At 36.2% G+C, this 16,833-nt stretch overlaps 1 protein-coding gene across 2 annotated transcripts; it reads right to left on the bottom strand.

Moving 5' to 3' along the window:
• Positions 1-4,765: 4,765 nt before the first annotated feature.
• gfap (glial fibrillary acidic protein) lies at positions 4,766-16,626 on the bottom strand. Of its 2 annotated transcripts, XM_073816950.1 has the most exons (9): positions 15,995-16,623; positions 10,739-10,799; positions 10,561-10,656; positions 10,158-10,319; positions 9,920-10,045; positions 9,594-9,814; positions 9,461-9,504; positions 6,987-7,072; positions 4,766-5,917 (listed from the first exon to the last, which is right to left on the bottom strand). In XM_073816950.1, exons 1-9 carry the CDS (start codon positions 16,489-16,491, stop codon positions 5,876-5,878), a joined length of 1,335 nt encoding a protein of 444 aa, XP_073673051.1. In that variant the 5' UTR covers positions 16,492-16,623; the 3' UTR covers positions 4,766-5,875. The 2 variants fall into 2 exon arrangements, with proteins under 2 accessions (XP_073673051.1, XP_073673122.1); XM_073817021.1 differs by lacking the exon at positions 6,987-7,072 and having other exon boundaries at positions 15,995-16,626.
• Between the last annotated feature and the right edge of the window lie 207 nt (positions 16,627-16,833).

Genomic DNA, 16,833 nt, shown 5'->3' with positions numbered 1-16,833 from the left:
CTTCCTAACCATATACACACATACCATAGAGGACATCTGATCTCACAGACATTCATTATCCTATGACAAAATCAGTTTGATCATAATAACAGCTACGTCTTAACTCATATGTTCCATTTATACTGACGTCAAATACATCCAGTAACATTCCATCCCTCTCACCTTCCACCTAAGATCATTTAAGTGATTCTGATTTTTAACAGGAGATAAATGTTTCACTGTTGGCAATAGCAGTCTTAAGCTGTGTGTGAATGAAACGTCAGAAATGCGGTGGTTGTGGTGAGGTCTGACACAGTGTGACAGGCTTAGCTGATTGCGATGTGCTTTGCACAGATTCTCCGGGTGCCTGAGTAAAGAGGTGGCGGCGCTGGAGGGTCAGACTGAGGTTAAATAGGAGGAGATGTTTGATTATAGCGCGAAGAACCTCTCTGATATCTGTCCGTAGCCTACGGTGGTGCTGCTGGTGTCTTCCGACACTCTTCCCTTCACTCTTCATTAATCCTGGGAAATGAGTTTTTATCTTGCTCTCTCACAGACCAGATTTAAGCTGGCATGTTGTGAACAGATGTTCACAAATCACTTGGATTTTGATATTCGTGGGATATTGATATTGTTCCGACACTCTTAAATATAATGGTTCTTTATTGGCATCTGGTTCCATGAAGAACCTTGAACATCCATGGAACCTTTCAAATGCAGAAAAGGTTCTTTATAGTTAAAAAAGGTTCTTTGGATTGGAACCAGAAAATGGTTCTTTTAGGAACTGTTCGCTGAAAAGTTCTTTGGGGAACTAAAAATGGTTCCTCTATGGCATCACCGCAAGAACACCCTTTTGGAACCTTTATTGTTAATCTTAACCTTTATTATTGTATTACACAAAAAGGTTCTTTATTGTGGAAAAAGGTTCTTCATATTATTGAAATATTCTATTTCTTTTCAGTACTGTTCACTAAAAGGTTCTTTGGGAAACCCAAAATGGTTCTTCTATCATCTCTACAAACTTTCCTTGTGGAACCTTTGCTTACTACAGAGTGTACTGCAGGGACTTTCTATTGAGTTTCTCATGCCCATATGATCCTGGGATCCAGAAATAAGTCAAGCTGCCTGTTGATTTATTTCGTAGTGCAGTGTTTAACTTGGAACTGGTTAAACATCCGAGATGCTATCAGACTTTGCGTCACACATTGTTCCAAGTACTCCCTTCCAGGTATCTAAGATGTTGGTCGCCTTTAACACTTCTTTAAAGTGCATCAGTGAGGACAGTGTGTAATTATGCCTCTCAGTTGCCCTTGTTCCAGAGTTGCCACGCTCCAAATGACTCATCCAATATGCCCCAATTTCTTCACACAGGACTCAACTCAAGCCAAGTCCTGTCAATTCAGTGCCCCCCTCTGTGAATGTCTAGCATTGTTGTGAAATGCGTTACTGACCTCAAAGTTTGATGTTCTGAGATGATATTTCATTTCATGAGTTTTGATTAGGACATTTGTTTTTTTAAGGAAATCTACCCAGCTGGCAAAAAATGTTCCCAGATTGCACCAGGGACAAGTTGTGGAAAGTCCTATTTCTCAGCATACTAGGTTTTGTATGTACACATGGGGTCTGGACCGTCAAATTCAGCTTCTGCCTATTCCATTAGAACAGTGGTTTTCAAACTGCGGGTCATGGAAAGTGTGAGAATCGGTGAGAGTCGGTTAATTTAAAGGGGAGGTTTAATGTCGAATATTTGATATGCTCATGCTACACATGGCCAAAGTAAAAAAAAAAATTAGTTGGATGTATGACAGAGTATTTCTGTGCCAAATACACTCCGATAAGTTTCAGAAAGTTTTTTACAAGTATGGCCCTGCATGACGTCATAAAGGACGGAATTCCTTGTATGGGCACTGCTGCAGGAAGAGCATGCACACATCAACCGGGGGTTCATTTACCAAAAGCAACTATGCTCCAAAGTTCTGTCATTAGCAATATAGTTCAATGGCACTAACGACCATAGTTAACAATGCTCTTCCAGGAGCTCAACTGTTTTCGGAAACGGTACAGCTGATCAATCATAATGCCGAATCCACCATTCTGTCCGACAAACAAATCAGACAGGAGAGTTGATTAACTTCGGACTTAAAACTTGAAAAATTGTGTATATTGATATTGTAAAATATGTTCCAATCTTCATTCATGTTTTTATTGTGTGAAAAATAGAGGGTTCAGGTGTCATTGATCTAACAAGGCAATAGGCTACAGTGATCTGTCGCTACACATTAAAGAGCCACAAAATGGTATTTATTGTTTGAATTTCTTTAAAAAATTTGAACATTTTAAAGCTGAGACCTTGTTTCATACCAGAAGTAACCTGCTCTGTCTTGTCTGTCAGCGTCCGTTTCATTTTTTCTCTGCAATGTATTTTTTCACTGCGCAAGATCATGATGTATAGTGTGAGAGCAGCATAGTTTGTCAGACATAGCAACTAAGTTTTGCAAAGAGTCAACTGTGACATATAAAGACAATTCTGACTTTTCTCTCAGAATTGCGTGATATAAACTCACACTTGTGAGAAATAAAGTCAGATTTGTGAGATGAAAACTCAAAATTCGGACGTTTTTCTCAATTGTGAGATTGTAATTTTCTCTCAGTTGTGAGATATAAATTTGCAATTGCGAGTTACAAAGTCCAATTTTGGGGGGGAAAAAAGACTTCAGAAGAAGTTTTCAGAATTGCGAGTTTATATCACAATTCTGACTTGCAATTGTGTGTAATAAAGTCAGAATTGCAAGATATAAACTCGTAATTCTGAGAAAAAAAGTCACAATTGTGACTATGTCTCGCAATTCTGACGCAATTGCGAGTTTATATCACGTAATTCTGAGGGGAAAAAAAGTCAGAATTGCGAGATATAAACTTGCAACTGCAAGTTTATATCACGCAAATCCGACAAATTTATTCTCACAGTTGTAAGTGAATATCTCACAGTTCTAAGAAAAAAAAATTGTGATGTGTAAACTTGCAATTGCGAGAAAAGAATTGTGAGATTAAAAAGTTGCAATAACATTTTTTTTTTTATTCAGTGGTGGAAACGTGCTTCCATAGTAAACCCCACAGTTATGTTTTTTATTCATTTTTTATTCTCATTTTTATAGGTTAGAATTAAATAAATGAGCTAACCTAATGCAATTGGACAACAAGGAGAATACAATGTTAATGTAAGTTTTTTTATGTTAGAAGATCAATTTTCTGTTCAGAATCTCATTGCCTTCATTTAAACAACATTAAGAATCATTTGAGAATTTATAATATAAATTCTCACGTCTGCCACTGAATATTGAATATTACTGCTATATCATACTACCCTTTTTAGACTTAGAATGAGTATGTGACTTTACACGAGTTCCGAAGAAGATGTTATGTACTTGAGAGTGAGAGATTTCACTTTTGTAAACCTGTGAAAAGATTTCAGGGTGAGAGAGTTCTTTGTCTTTGAATTTCATTATGCCTGCTCTACCTAGAAGGAATTCATTATCTTCATATCCAGGGCATAGAAACCTTATATAGGAGCAAACCTAGTTCTACAGAAACTTCACTGCCCTGTTAACATACACCCTGACAAAGACAGTGCATGTAATCCCCTCTAACCAAGCGTGGGATCCGCACTCTATCAGTGACCCTGTCACACATACCTGCCACTCAACCCTTCTGCGCCCTTGACATGCTCACAAGTGACAGAAGATCACTGTCACTTCCTGTTTTGTACAGTTTTAAGGCATTATTAGCATGTCAGAATGCATCAGATGCAATGCTGATGTGGTATTGTCGAGAATTCCTCTTTTAGCCATCTTATTTTTAATGTAAGAGAGGATGTGGTCATTTGTCATTTGCCTTTTGGTTTCATCTGCTTTCCACTTATTTTAGCTTTATAAAAAACAGTCAGGTCTATTATGACAACTCTCTAAAGATTTTAGCATGGTAATGGATATGATAATGTTAATGTATTTAGCAGCTGCTTAATTTCTGCTGATGTTGGTTATTGCTGTTGTTGTAGATTATTGCTGCCGCTGCTGCAAAGCAAGTACAGGAACTTGCTACTGCCAATACATATGTTGATATGGTGCTGTGAGTATTTAAGAGCATATAATAACCCATAGCAGATCTATACAGGTGGAGCTGGGGAGGTGGAGGGTTTCAGAGGAACTCTGAAAGTGTGCTGCGAAATGCTCAAGTCACTGCTAACCAGCTATTTAAATGTAAAGCAGCAAGCTGATTGGCTGCATATGCAACATGAACCAATCAGCTTTTGCCAAGTAGTTTAATGCAGTGAATGTTTGCATTAACAACCCATCATTACAGAACTTGATATTTATGCTATAACTTGTTATCATAAAATATATATATTTTTATGTAAGGAATAATTAACGATGGGCCGTTGAATTCTTGTGCAATATTTTTTAAGAATTCAACGGACAGAAGTCAATTATTCAGTTTATACTACGGTTACCACACCTCAAAACATCGATAAGATGATATATTTAAAGGTCCACTGAAGTGCCTTGAAACACGCAGTTATTCTATGTGGTGACGTAATTTTCACTGAAACAGGAAATCCTTCATCTAAAAAATCCTAGAAAATCCTTCTTGATTTAAGATTTTTTAGATATTTTGGCTGGAAAGAAGACAAAAAATTTAAGTAAGAATAGCATTTTTACAGTGTATTCTTGATTGGACGTCTCTGCAATATAAGATGGATAAGCTAATAAACAGAACACACACTACCAAATAAAAATTACTTTTTATTAGTATCAATATTAGACACCACAAAAAAGCGACATCTAATTCAGTATGCAACTGTAGTGTAAAAGTTAGCCCTCTTCGGCTAAAAACATAGTTCAGTGTTACCTGGCAGTATCATTTTTTTTAGTAAATGTACGGTCACATTAGCCAAATTGAAAAAAAGTATTTTTTCAATATAGTGTGGAGATGTATAAAGGTCATGCAGAAGTCACTTTCAAAGCAAGTGAAGTCAGCACAGAGAAATTGGGTTACAAACTTGAACATGAACACAATCTGCACAAATTACTACCCAGATTACTATTGAAATGATTGGATTTGCCGAAATTTTGCTGATGAATGGTAAATGTGACTGCACTGTAAGACAATATAAAAAGTTTTTTTGTTGATTAAAATTTACTGTTAATATATTTTCTACAGGTCAATTACCAGTCAAGCATTTTAAAGCATTTTAACCTGGGTCCAAAAGATGCTTTGTTAGCTACTAAGCAAAAACATTGTGCATACACAGTGAAAGTGGAAAAATGTGGAATGAAATGTTCAAATAGCACCGCTGACAAAATCCATCAATCCTTTAAAACTCTCACAAAGGTCTTGCTGTTATAGTTTCCTTCTGCCTTACTTTAACACTGACCATCAAAAACTACCAGTTCCAATTCTGTTCTTCTTCATCTAGTACTTAAAGACTACAATACATTTCAGAATGTATTTTCTAGAGTTGCTTGACAAAAAAAAAAAAAAAAAAACTATAGCCTGTGCACCCGCTCTGACCACTAGCTACATCTTGTTCTACTTTCTACTTTCATCTGTCCAACCATGACTTTTTATGGCACAATCGGTGATAAACTAGTCTAATATCATGCAAAGACTCTTTGCCACAAAAAAAAGACAGATAAAGAGAATCCCAGGAAGAAAAAGAGCTCAAAATGTAGTTGCTTGTTGCTTACAGTGACTAATAACTGAATATAGTTCCCAGGAGCTACAGACACTAGGAGAGAATAAGCAGAGAAGTTGGCAAGAAATCGCATATTTGATCACAGCATCCAGAAGCGTTAGTGTTGAACTCTTCAGTCGCATTCAATCCGGTGTCTGAGAGTGATTACGGCAGGTCCTTCCTCTCCGTAGTGGACTCCTTAATGATCTTTGAAAGAGAGATTGCATAGGTTACTTTTAGACTAAACTTAAAAAATTGCACACATAAAAAATAAATAAATAAATGAATAATTCTGTAATGTAGAGATGCTCAAACCAGGGCCCATTTACAGAAAAGTTCAGTTTCTTAACATTAAAGGTACAGTTCACCAAAAAAGTCATGAATTACTCAACCTCACGTTGTTCCAAACCTGTAAGACTTTCGTTATATTATATTAGTCAACAGAAATTAAGATATTTTTGATGAAATCCATGAGCTTTCTGACCCTGCATAGACAGCAACACAACTGACACATTCAAGGCCCAGAAAGGTAGTAAGGACATCATTAAAATAGTCCATGTGACACCAGTGGTTCAACTGTAATGTTATGAAGCTACGAGAATACTTTTTGTATACAAAGAAAAATTTATTCAACAATTTCTTGTCTTCCGTGTCAGTCTTAGACGCGCAAAAATGAAATTATTTTTGTTTTCTTTTTTGCACAAAAGTATTCTCATAGCTTTATTACATTACGGTTGAACCACTGATGCCACATGGACTATTTTAACAACGTTCTTACTACCTTTCTGAGCCTTGAACGTGTCAGTTGCATTGCTGTCTATGCAGGGTCAGAAAGCTCTCCGATTTTATTAAAAAATATCTTAATTTCTGTTCTAAAGATGAACGAAGGTCTTACAGGTTTGGAATGATATGAGGGTGAGTAATTAATGACAGAATTTTCATTTTTAGGTGAATTAACCCTTTAAGCATTAGTCATTAATACAGTTGGATATAATGCAACATTTACTTTTGGCCCATGTTCTTCAATCAAGTTTAATTTTTGTCCCTTCATAGTAAAAGAACGGTGCATCTCTGCTTTAATGCAACGTAGGAAAGATTGAATGAATAATTGAATCAATCAATAAATAAAAGAACTGATCATTTAATTCTGTTGTGAGAGAGACTGTTGGGGAAACAATGTTGCCGTCAACTCATGATAAAGTGTATTCATGTGAAGTGGGTGCCAAAAACTTTTTGTAATTTTTACAGTTTGAAGAAGAGCGCCCCCTAGCGTTACCTCTCCATCACGAGTCTCAACGGTTCGCACAACTATGCTCCTCTTAACATGTGCCTCAGGAGTCAGCTTAGTGTCCATGCTGGTGTCTAATGAAACACACACACATACACAAATGTTGGGTTTCTATGTTTTATGGGGAGATTCCATAGATGTAATGGATTTTAGACTGTACGAACTGTATTTTCTATTCCCTTACCCTAACCCTACCCCTAAACCTACTCCTCATAGAAAACTTTGTGCTATCCACTTGTATTCTGTATGATTGTTTCCTCATGGGAACCAAGCAAATGTCAAGGATTTTGGATATTGTGGGGACATTTGTGAGCCTGGACCACAAAACTAGTCATAAGTAGCACAGGTACATTTGTAGCAATAGCCAGCAACACATTGTATTGTATGGGTCAAAATGATCAGTTTTTCTTTTATGCCAAAAATCATTAGGATATTGAGTAAAGATCATGTTCCATGAACATATTTTGTGAATTTACTACCATAAATATATCAAAACTTAGTTTTTGATTAGTAATATGCATTGCTAAGAACTTCCTTTGGACAACTTTAAAGGCGATTTTCTCAATTTTATGATTTTTTTGCACCCTCAGATTCCATATTTTCAAATAGTTGTATCTCGGCCAAATATTGTCCTATCCTAACAAACCATACATCAATGGAACCATACATTCAAGCTTATTTATTCAGCTTTCAAATGATGTATAAATCTTAATTTAACCCTTGTGCATTGTTTCAATTTACAACCTTTCGTTATGTTTCGTGGCTGAAAACAGCCACTACTTTAAACTGCTGTAAAAATGTATCAGATAAATATTTTTTTCAAATTTTTTTGCATAAATCTATTAATCAATCTCAGTCCTGCTCAAAAATACTAAATGTTTAAAAAAAATTCAGGATTTTAACTCTTTAATTGCCAAATTCCTAAATGATGTCACTGATTTTGGGAAAAAAAAAACACAAAATTACTCATTTTCAATATAAAAGGTAATTGTGGCCTGGATTTTTTTTAACCTTTTTAACAGTCTTGGACATGTGAAAGATTAGTGAGAACATTGGCTTTCATGCATTGTTAGTTTTGGCGCAGCATCAGATTTTCATTTTTTCTCCCTCATTTATTGTTTGTGGCTGTTTTTGCCCCATTGACTTCCATTATAACCACATTTTTTGATTGCAAAGCCATGACACCATATAATGCTGAATTCTTGATTTTTTGTGGTTTTTCCTGTTGGGAAGGGGTCAAATTTGTAAATTGTACTGTTGATTATCAGTTGGCCCCATTAACCCTTTAGATAGGCCTTTGCAAAAAAAAGCGTAGTTTTACATGGAGTTCTATGGAGTATAACGACATATTATAGTGTGCGTGTATGTATGTGTGTGTGAGCGTGTGTGAGTGTGTGAAAGTGTGTGCGAGTGTATGAGAGTGTGTGTGAGTGTCTGTGAGTGTGAGAGAGACCTCTGTGCACCTTGATACACCTCAGAAAATCAAAAAAAGCACCTCAGCTCTCAGAACTATATGGTAAACAAATACATAAATATGCTTTCTTTATTTTTGTTTACTCCATGTCGTTCTGAGAGCTGAGGTGCTTATTTAGATTTTCTCAGGGGTATCAAGGTGCACAAAGGTCTCTCTCACACTTTCACACACTTTCATTCACTTTCACACACTCACACACGCTCACACACACATACACACACGCACACTATAATATGTCGTTATACTCCATAGAACTCTATGTAAAACTAAGCTTTTTGTTGCAGGGAGAAAAAAAGAAAATCGGATGCTGCGCCAAAACTAACAATGCATGAAAGCCAATCTTCTTACTAATCGTTCACATGTCCAAGACTGTTAAAAAGGTAAAAAAAAATCCAGGCCACAATTACCTTTTATATTTAAAATTAGTAATTTTGTGGGTTTTTTTTCCCCAAATTAGTGACATCATTTAGGAATTTGGCAATTAAAGAGATAAAATCCTGATTTTTTTTTAAACATTTAGTATTTTTGAGCAGGACTGAGGTTGATTAATAGATTTATGCCAAAAAAATTGAAAAAATATTTATCTGATACATTTTTACAGCAGTTTAAAGTAGTGGCTGTTTTCAGCCACGAAACATAACGAAAGGGTAGTAAATTTGCCCACAGTGTACTGTTGAGTTTTTGAAAAATTTCAAAGCATTTTCCCAAAATATGTATCAAAATAAGATTAGTCACCAAAAATCATTCCATTTGCTTTAACAGAGAAAAAGTTGTGGCCAAATTAAGACTCAACAGCACCCCTCAGTGGACGAAAACGTCCCTAACAACACATAAGGGTTAAAAAAATGGACCCTTATGTCAGGTTTTGTGGTCTAAGGTCACATTGTCCTCAATAACCTGGGGTATACCTGAACCACACACACACAAATGATTAAATAATAACATTTCATTCATGCAGGAATAATCAACTGGATGATGAATTGCTCACCTCTAAACTGTAAGTTGGTGAAGTTCTGCACCGGAACAGTGATTCTAGAAGAGGTGGAAGATATTAATTTAATCATATTTGAATTAATGTAGTCAAATTAGTGTGTCTGATGCCATTTCTCTCCTCTCCTCACCTGCTTTCCTCTCCTTCGAGCAGCTTCCTGTAGGTGGCAATTTCAATATCCAGAGCCAGTTTTACATTGAGCAGATCCTGGTACTCCTGCAAGTGTCTGGCCATCTCCTCCTTCAGCATCTGGATCTCATCCTCCAGACGGGCAATGGTGTCCTGGTAACCGGCCGTCTCAATGGTAAACCGCTCTTCCATCTCTCGCAGCTGACGCTCCAGGGACTCATTCTTAAAGACAACGTGGTTTTGAGAGGATGAGGAGTTTGCTGTCAAGTATTGTGCTCTACAGTTGTTGTTCTGAATAAGTTTGGTGACAAGTTGATAAATACTTACAGATCCCCGAAGAGATTCCAGGTCACAGGTCAGGCCCTGAATCTGCCGACGATAATCATTGGCTTCCTGCTTAGCTTGTCTCAGAGCCTCTGCGTTACGACCGGCTGCATCAGTCAGATCAGCAAACTAATCAAAAATAATGGTATTTATTTATTTAAAATGGTGTAGAAACATTTTACTTTATTATATTATATTATACTATAAATTACAGGAGAATGCATGTGTGTGTTGATGTAACCTTTGAGCGATACCACTCCTCAGTCTCCTGCATGTTGGAGCTGGCCATGGCCTCAAACTGAGCTCTGATCTCCTTCAGGGCAGCGGTTAAGTCTGGTTTAGACACATCCAGATCCACATGAACCTGTTGAGCTATCAGCTGCTCCTGCAGCTCTCTCATCTCCTACAAGAAAGAGGGGAGAGACAGTGAGAGAAGTTTCCTGACTGTCCACGTTCTTATTTTGCTAGACATGAAATTAAATCTGTTTGGTGTGATAAAGACATCAGAATCAGATATAGCTACAAATGGACAGATTAAATTAACCAGTTTGAGACAGATATGCCAGCTGGAGGGAAATCAAAGGAGACAGGGATGAAGTGAACAGATGGAGGTATAGTGTGAAAGAGTGGGAGAGATAACACACCTCCTCATGGACCTTCTTGAGGAAATTGATCTCATCCTGCAGAGCTTCAATCTTTCTCTCCAGCTGCACGCGGTTCAGAGCCGCTTCGTCCACATCCTGGAATCAAACGTGAGATTCATGACAGCGGTATGCTAACTTATTCATGATACATGAATGAGACGGGAATAGTGTTCCTTACTTGTCTGAAGGTGTTGAGGTTGTTTTCTGCTTCTTGCCGTAGGGCAGTTTCATCTTGAAGTCTGCAGGACAGATAAGAAAACGTATTTTTTTTAAAAGTCTTCTTCTCCGATTTCTACAAACAATAGTATGCCACATATTCAGGATTTATAGGACCCAAATGTGGGAATGGGCTTTTATGCGGGCAGTTTTGGTCTAATGGTCAGAGGGGCAGACTTGTAGCCCAAAGGTTTACGGGTTCGAGTCTGGGTACCGGCAGGAATTGTAGGTGGGAGGAGTGAACGAACAGCACTCTCTTCCACCTTCCATAACATGACTGAGGTGAAACACTTGAGCAAGGCACAAACACCCAACTGCTTCCTGTGCACCGCAACAAATGGCCACCCACTACTCTGGGTGTGTGTGTGTTTGTTTGTGTGTGTGTGTGTGTGTGTGTGTGTGTGTGTGTGTGTGTGTGTGTGTGTGTGTGTGTGTGTGTGTGTGTGTGTGTGTGTGTGTTTGTTCACTATTCACTGCTGTGTGTGCACTTGGATGGGTGAAATGCAGAGCACAAAATCCAAATATGGGACACTATACTTGGCCTGTCACTTTTAATAATTTTAAAAGAGTATATATTTTAAAATGATATAATTGTTTATATAGAACTTCATTTATTTTTGTTTATTTAGATGTTTATATACTACCAGTCAAAAGGTTTGAACAGTAAGATTTTTCTTTTTTTTTTAAAGAATTCTCTTCTGCTCACCAAGCCTTGATTCATTTGATCCAAAGTACAGCAAAAACAGTAATATTGTGAAATATTTGTACTATTTAAAATAACTGCTTTGCATTTGAACATATTTAAAAATGTAATTTATCCATGTGATCAAAGCTGAATTTTCAGCATCATCCAGTCTTCAGTGTCACATGATCCTTCTAATATGCTGATTTGCTGTTCAAGAAACATTTTTATTATCATCACTATTTAAAACAGTTGAGTACACTCTTTTTCAGGATTCTTTGATGAATAGAAAAATCCAAAGATCAGCATTTATCTGAAATTATACACTATATGATTCAAAGGTTGGAGTCAGTATTTTTTATTTAGCAAGGAAGCTTTAAATTGATCAGAAGTGATGATAAAAAAAACATTTCTAATGTTACAAACGATTTCTATTTCAGATAAATGCTGTTCTTTCTATTCTGAACTGTTTAATAATCAAAGGTCAAAAAATGCTATTTTCAACATAATAATAAATCAGCATATTAAAATGATTTCTGAAGGATCATGTGACACTGAAGACTGGAGTAATGATGCTAAAAATCAGCTTTGAAATCACAGGAATAAATTACATTTTAAAATATATTCAAATAGAAAACAGTTGCTTGAACTAGTAAAAATATTTCACACTTTTACTGTTTTTTTGTACTTTGGATCAAATAAACGCAGGCTTGGTGAGCAGAATTACTGTCCAAATACTTTTGACTAGTAGTGTATATCTATAATATTATTGTGATTACATGCTCATATGTGACCCTGGACCACAAAACCAGTCATAAGGTTAAATTTGACAAAACTGAGATGTACACATCATATGAAAGCTCAATAAATAAGCTTTCTATTGATATATGGTTTGTTAGGATAGGACAATATTTGGCCGAGATACGTCTATTTGAAAATCTGGAATCTGAGGGGGCAAAAAAATCAAAATACTGAGAAAATCACCTTTAAAATTGTCCAAATTAAGTTCTTAATAATGCATTTTACTAATCAAAAATTACATTTTGATATATTTACAGTAGGAATTTTACAAAAAATCTTCATGGAACATGATCTTTACTTAATTTCCTAATGATTTTTGGCATAAAAGAAAAATCAAAAATTTTGAACCATGCAATGTATTTTTGGCTATTGCTACAAATATACCCCAGCGACTTAAGACTGGTTTTGTGGTCCAGGGTCACATATAAATGTGGGCATTTATACGCTTGTACATTTTAAACTTTTGTAACAATTCGATGCTTGTATTGTACCTTAAGATGTTTATTTGCTTTTTTTAAAATGAATTACTCAATTAATGAATAAATTTGAAAAATCACATTCACGTGCGCATTATAATACACATAAATCTGAAGTTGTTTGACAATGCGTTTTTATTTAGTCTCAAGGATTTATTACGGAAGTAAAAAGATCTTTCTGAAGAATAATTAATGCTCTTCTTTTGAACTTTCTTTTTATCAAAGAGTCCTGAAAAACAATTTACCACTGTTTCCACAAAAATATTAAGAAGCACAGCTGTTTTCAACGCTGATAAGAAATGTTTCTTGAGCAGCAAATCAGCATATTAGAGTGATTTCTGAAGGATCATGTGACACTGAAAACTAGAGTTGAAAATGATGTTGAAAATGTAGCTTTATACCATCACAGGAATAAATAACATTTTAAAATGTATTAGAATAGAACATTTTAAATTGTAGTACTATTTGAAAGTTTGTACTTTTAAAGTTTTTTAATTGAAAAACTGCAGCCTTGATAGGCATAAGATGACTAATAGATGCCTTATAATTCCCAAAATATTCGTTTCACAATATTTGAGTTTCCCCAGCCCTCAAAGTGTATCCCTGAATAGTTATTTATGATAAATCAGTTAGGACAGTTGTAATGAAAGGCTCACAGTAGTGACCTATGATGCTGTGGTGAGACCTGCAGCAGGGGGCTGTAAAGGGTTCAATGGATCACTCATGCATCATTAACTGCAGCTACTGCTGTTTCCCACGGGGTGGAGTAGATGTGCTCCCTTTCATATTCACCCTTCTAAACTGAGCCGCTACACCTGACACAAGCAGTCCAATATACATCAATACTAGCAATTACAAACAGTGTCTAGTTTGAATTTGGATGTACAGCTTAGTCCTAATGCAACTTTTGTTTTTGTTTACTAACTTTATTAACATAGTTTCAGAATTCAGTTTTATTTGTTAAATGTTACCAATGTTTCATCAAATATTTAAAAGGGATTTTAATAAAAATTGCAAGTGGTACATTATAGAATTATATATTATTATGTACTGTATATATTATGTTTCAACATATTCTTATAAAAGTTTTCACTTCGTATCTTGAATCATATTTGTGACCCTGGACCACAAAACCAGTCATAAGGTTAAATTTGACAAAACTGAGATGTATACATCATATGAAAGCTCAATAGATAAGCTTTCTATTGATATATGGTTTGTTAGGATAGGACAATATTTGGCCGAGATACGTCTATTTGAAAATCTGAAATCTGAGGGGGCAAAAAAATCAAAATACTGAGAAAATCACCTTTAAAGTTGTCCAAATTATGTTCTTAACAATGCATATTACTAATCAAAAATTACATTTTGATATATTTATAGTAGGAATTTTACAAAAAATCTTCATGGAACATGATCTTTACTTAATTTCCTAATGATTTTTGGCATAAAAGAAAAATCAATAATTTTGACCCATACAATGTATTTTTGGCTATTGCTACTTAAGACTGGTTTTGTGGTCCAGGGTCACATTTGGTCTCTGAATGATGTGGTATGAGAAACAAGCCTTTTGCAAAAGTTTCCAGTGAGTTTAAAGGTATGAGGATTTGGAATTTGGGTTAAAAATGTGGTTCTTCTCTAACAACAGGACAATTGCACTGGGTGTGTTCAGCCTTTTTTGAAAGCCCTACAGAGGTATTGTGCCCCTCCCTGCCCCCATAGCACTCATCGAATCAGGCTTTAGTTTGTAAAGAGAGGCAGCGTGGGATCGAACGAGAGGAAGAAATGGGGAGCCTCTTATTGAAAACAGAGTTGGGGTGCTATAAATTCACGTAGTAACATTGTACTTGTGGCAGTTTAGTACTGATGTAGAAAAACAAATGCTTGAGATGCTGCAGTTGTTCGTTCTTGAGAGATTCTTTACCCATATAAGAGCTGTGAAGTGCAGGTTAATGGATGGCAATTTTTGGACACGGCTATTGACCTTATTTTGTGACTTCAGGAGTCTTTGTGACTCCTGTTGCTCTTAGCGTTCTTGTTGGTGTGTCCTGGAATGCGTGATAGCCTACCTCCATCCCATCTAGGCACATCTACTCACACAAGTACACCCTGGAATCTTTATTATATCTTTGGTTTTATATGAATTCACACAGTCTTGACGAAATAACATATAAAACAGACAAAAAACAAAACTATAAAACAATTTTGTCTTTGCAAAATTCTATGCATTTATATTTACATGTAAGTTAAGTTCTATGTATGTTTTTGATAATCTATCCATTTTATTATTATTATTAAAATCCTTCAAGATGCATTAAAAATATAAATAAATATTAATTAAAATATGATTCTACATTAAAATACGTGTACAATATATATCTATAACTTTTAATTTCACTTTTTATATTTATAACATATTTCTATATTATATAGTAAACTATATATAAACTATAATATATAATATAAAATAAAATATATCTGGTGTATCTATATATAATCTTAGTTAAAATACATTTAGTATTTTATATAGATAGATAGATAGACAGATAGATGATTTTTAACGCTTACTCTTATTTAATATATTTTTTTTGTTATTTGTTTTTTAATTATTTATTTAATTTATTATATTATATTTATATAAATTTTATACTTTATATATATATTTTTCTTACTTTTAGGATACCCTCAACTCTAGTCTGACACCCATTTTAGACAAACAAGGTGCAAGATTCTAGTTTTTTTTGTTTTAGCTTTAATTTTAATATACTATATTACATTATATTAATATATTATATTATATTATACTCTTAAATATAAAGGTGCTTTAAAAGGTTCTTCACAGCTGTGCCATAAAAAAAAACATTTTTAGCTCCACAAAGAACCATTCAGTCAAAAGTTCTTTAAAGAACCACCTCTTTTTTACCTTTTTATAATCTGAAGAACCTTCTTTTGCCACAAAGAACCTTTTGTGAAACAGAAAGGTTCTTCAGATGTAAAAGGTTCAAAAAAAGTTCATCTATGGCATCATGAAGCACCTTTATTTTTAACAGTGTGGCTATTTTATTACTTATTTAACTTTTAGTGTACACTGAACATAATTTGGACACCCATTTTAGACAAACAAGGTGCAAGATGCAAGTATTTACTTTGAGCTTATATTCTATTATATATTCTTTTTGCATATAAATTGCATTCAATATCCGCCTGGCTTAAAAATCTTAAAGGGCACTTTAAATGGGCATAACACATCTGTCCTTACCTCTGTTTAAGAGTGGCCAGGTCTGAGGCCAGGTTGTCTCTTTCGATCTCCAGTCTGGCTTTACCAGAGTTGAGGCCGTCCACCTGTCTGCGGAGCTCTCTCAGCTCCTCCTGGTAGATGTCCCCCAGACGGCTGGGCTCCTTCCCCCTCAGCTGGTTCAGTTCAGCCACCAGCATCTTGTTCTGCTGCTCCAGGAAGCGCACTTTCTCGATGTAGCTGGCGAAGCGGTCGTTCAGCCCCATCAACTCCACTTTCTCGTTGGTGCGCGTCTCCCGGTACTGGGCCTTCAGCAGGGAGTCCGCAGAGAAATCCAGCCGCTCCCCACCCAGGGACAGGCGTGAGGTGGACATGGTGATGGGGCTGGAGGTGAGGTGGCGCGGGCTGCTGTGGAGGGACAGGCGGCCCGTGCTGAGGCGGCTGGTGACCCCCATGGACGGGGAGCTGCCCGAAGTGCCAAAACGCTTGCGGTAGGATGAGAAAGATCGCTGGGACTCCATGCCAGAGGAAAATGAGATCGAGTGTGGGTGAACTTTGGGTTTTTATAGAGAAGGCGGGGGAGAGAGAGGGGGTCCAATGGGGAGGGCAAAGGCCAGGGGGTGTGTATGCGGGCCCGGGATTGTTTGTGCTCGTCCACCCGGTCTCCTGACTGCCTCTTTTCACTCTATTCTGTCTGTGTCTCTGGTGTAGGGTGCACCGTGTGTGGGGAAGGGACACAGTCAGTCAGAGAAAATCCCTATTCATGCCACTGCTGGAACACATACACACAGAGACAAACTGTAATGGCACTGCTATCTGACTGTTCTGTCTCACCACATAAAAAGTGCTGCTTTGTACCTTTT

The sequence above is a fragment of the Garra rufa genome, chromosome 1, assembly GCF_049309525.1.
Source record: "Garra rufa chromosome 1, GarRuf1.0, whole genome shotgun sequence".
NCBI lineage: Eukaryota > Metazoa > Chordata > Actinopteri > Cypriniformes > Cyprinidae > Garra > Garra rufa.
This window is presented reverse-complemented; position numbering and strand designations above follow the sequence as displayed.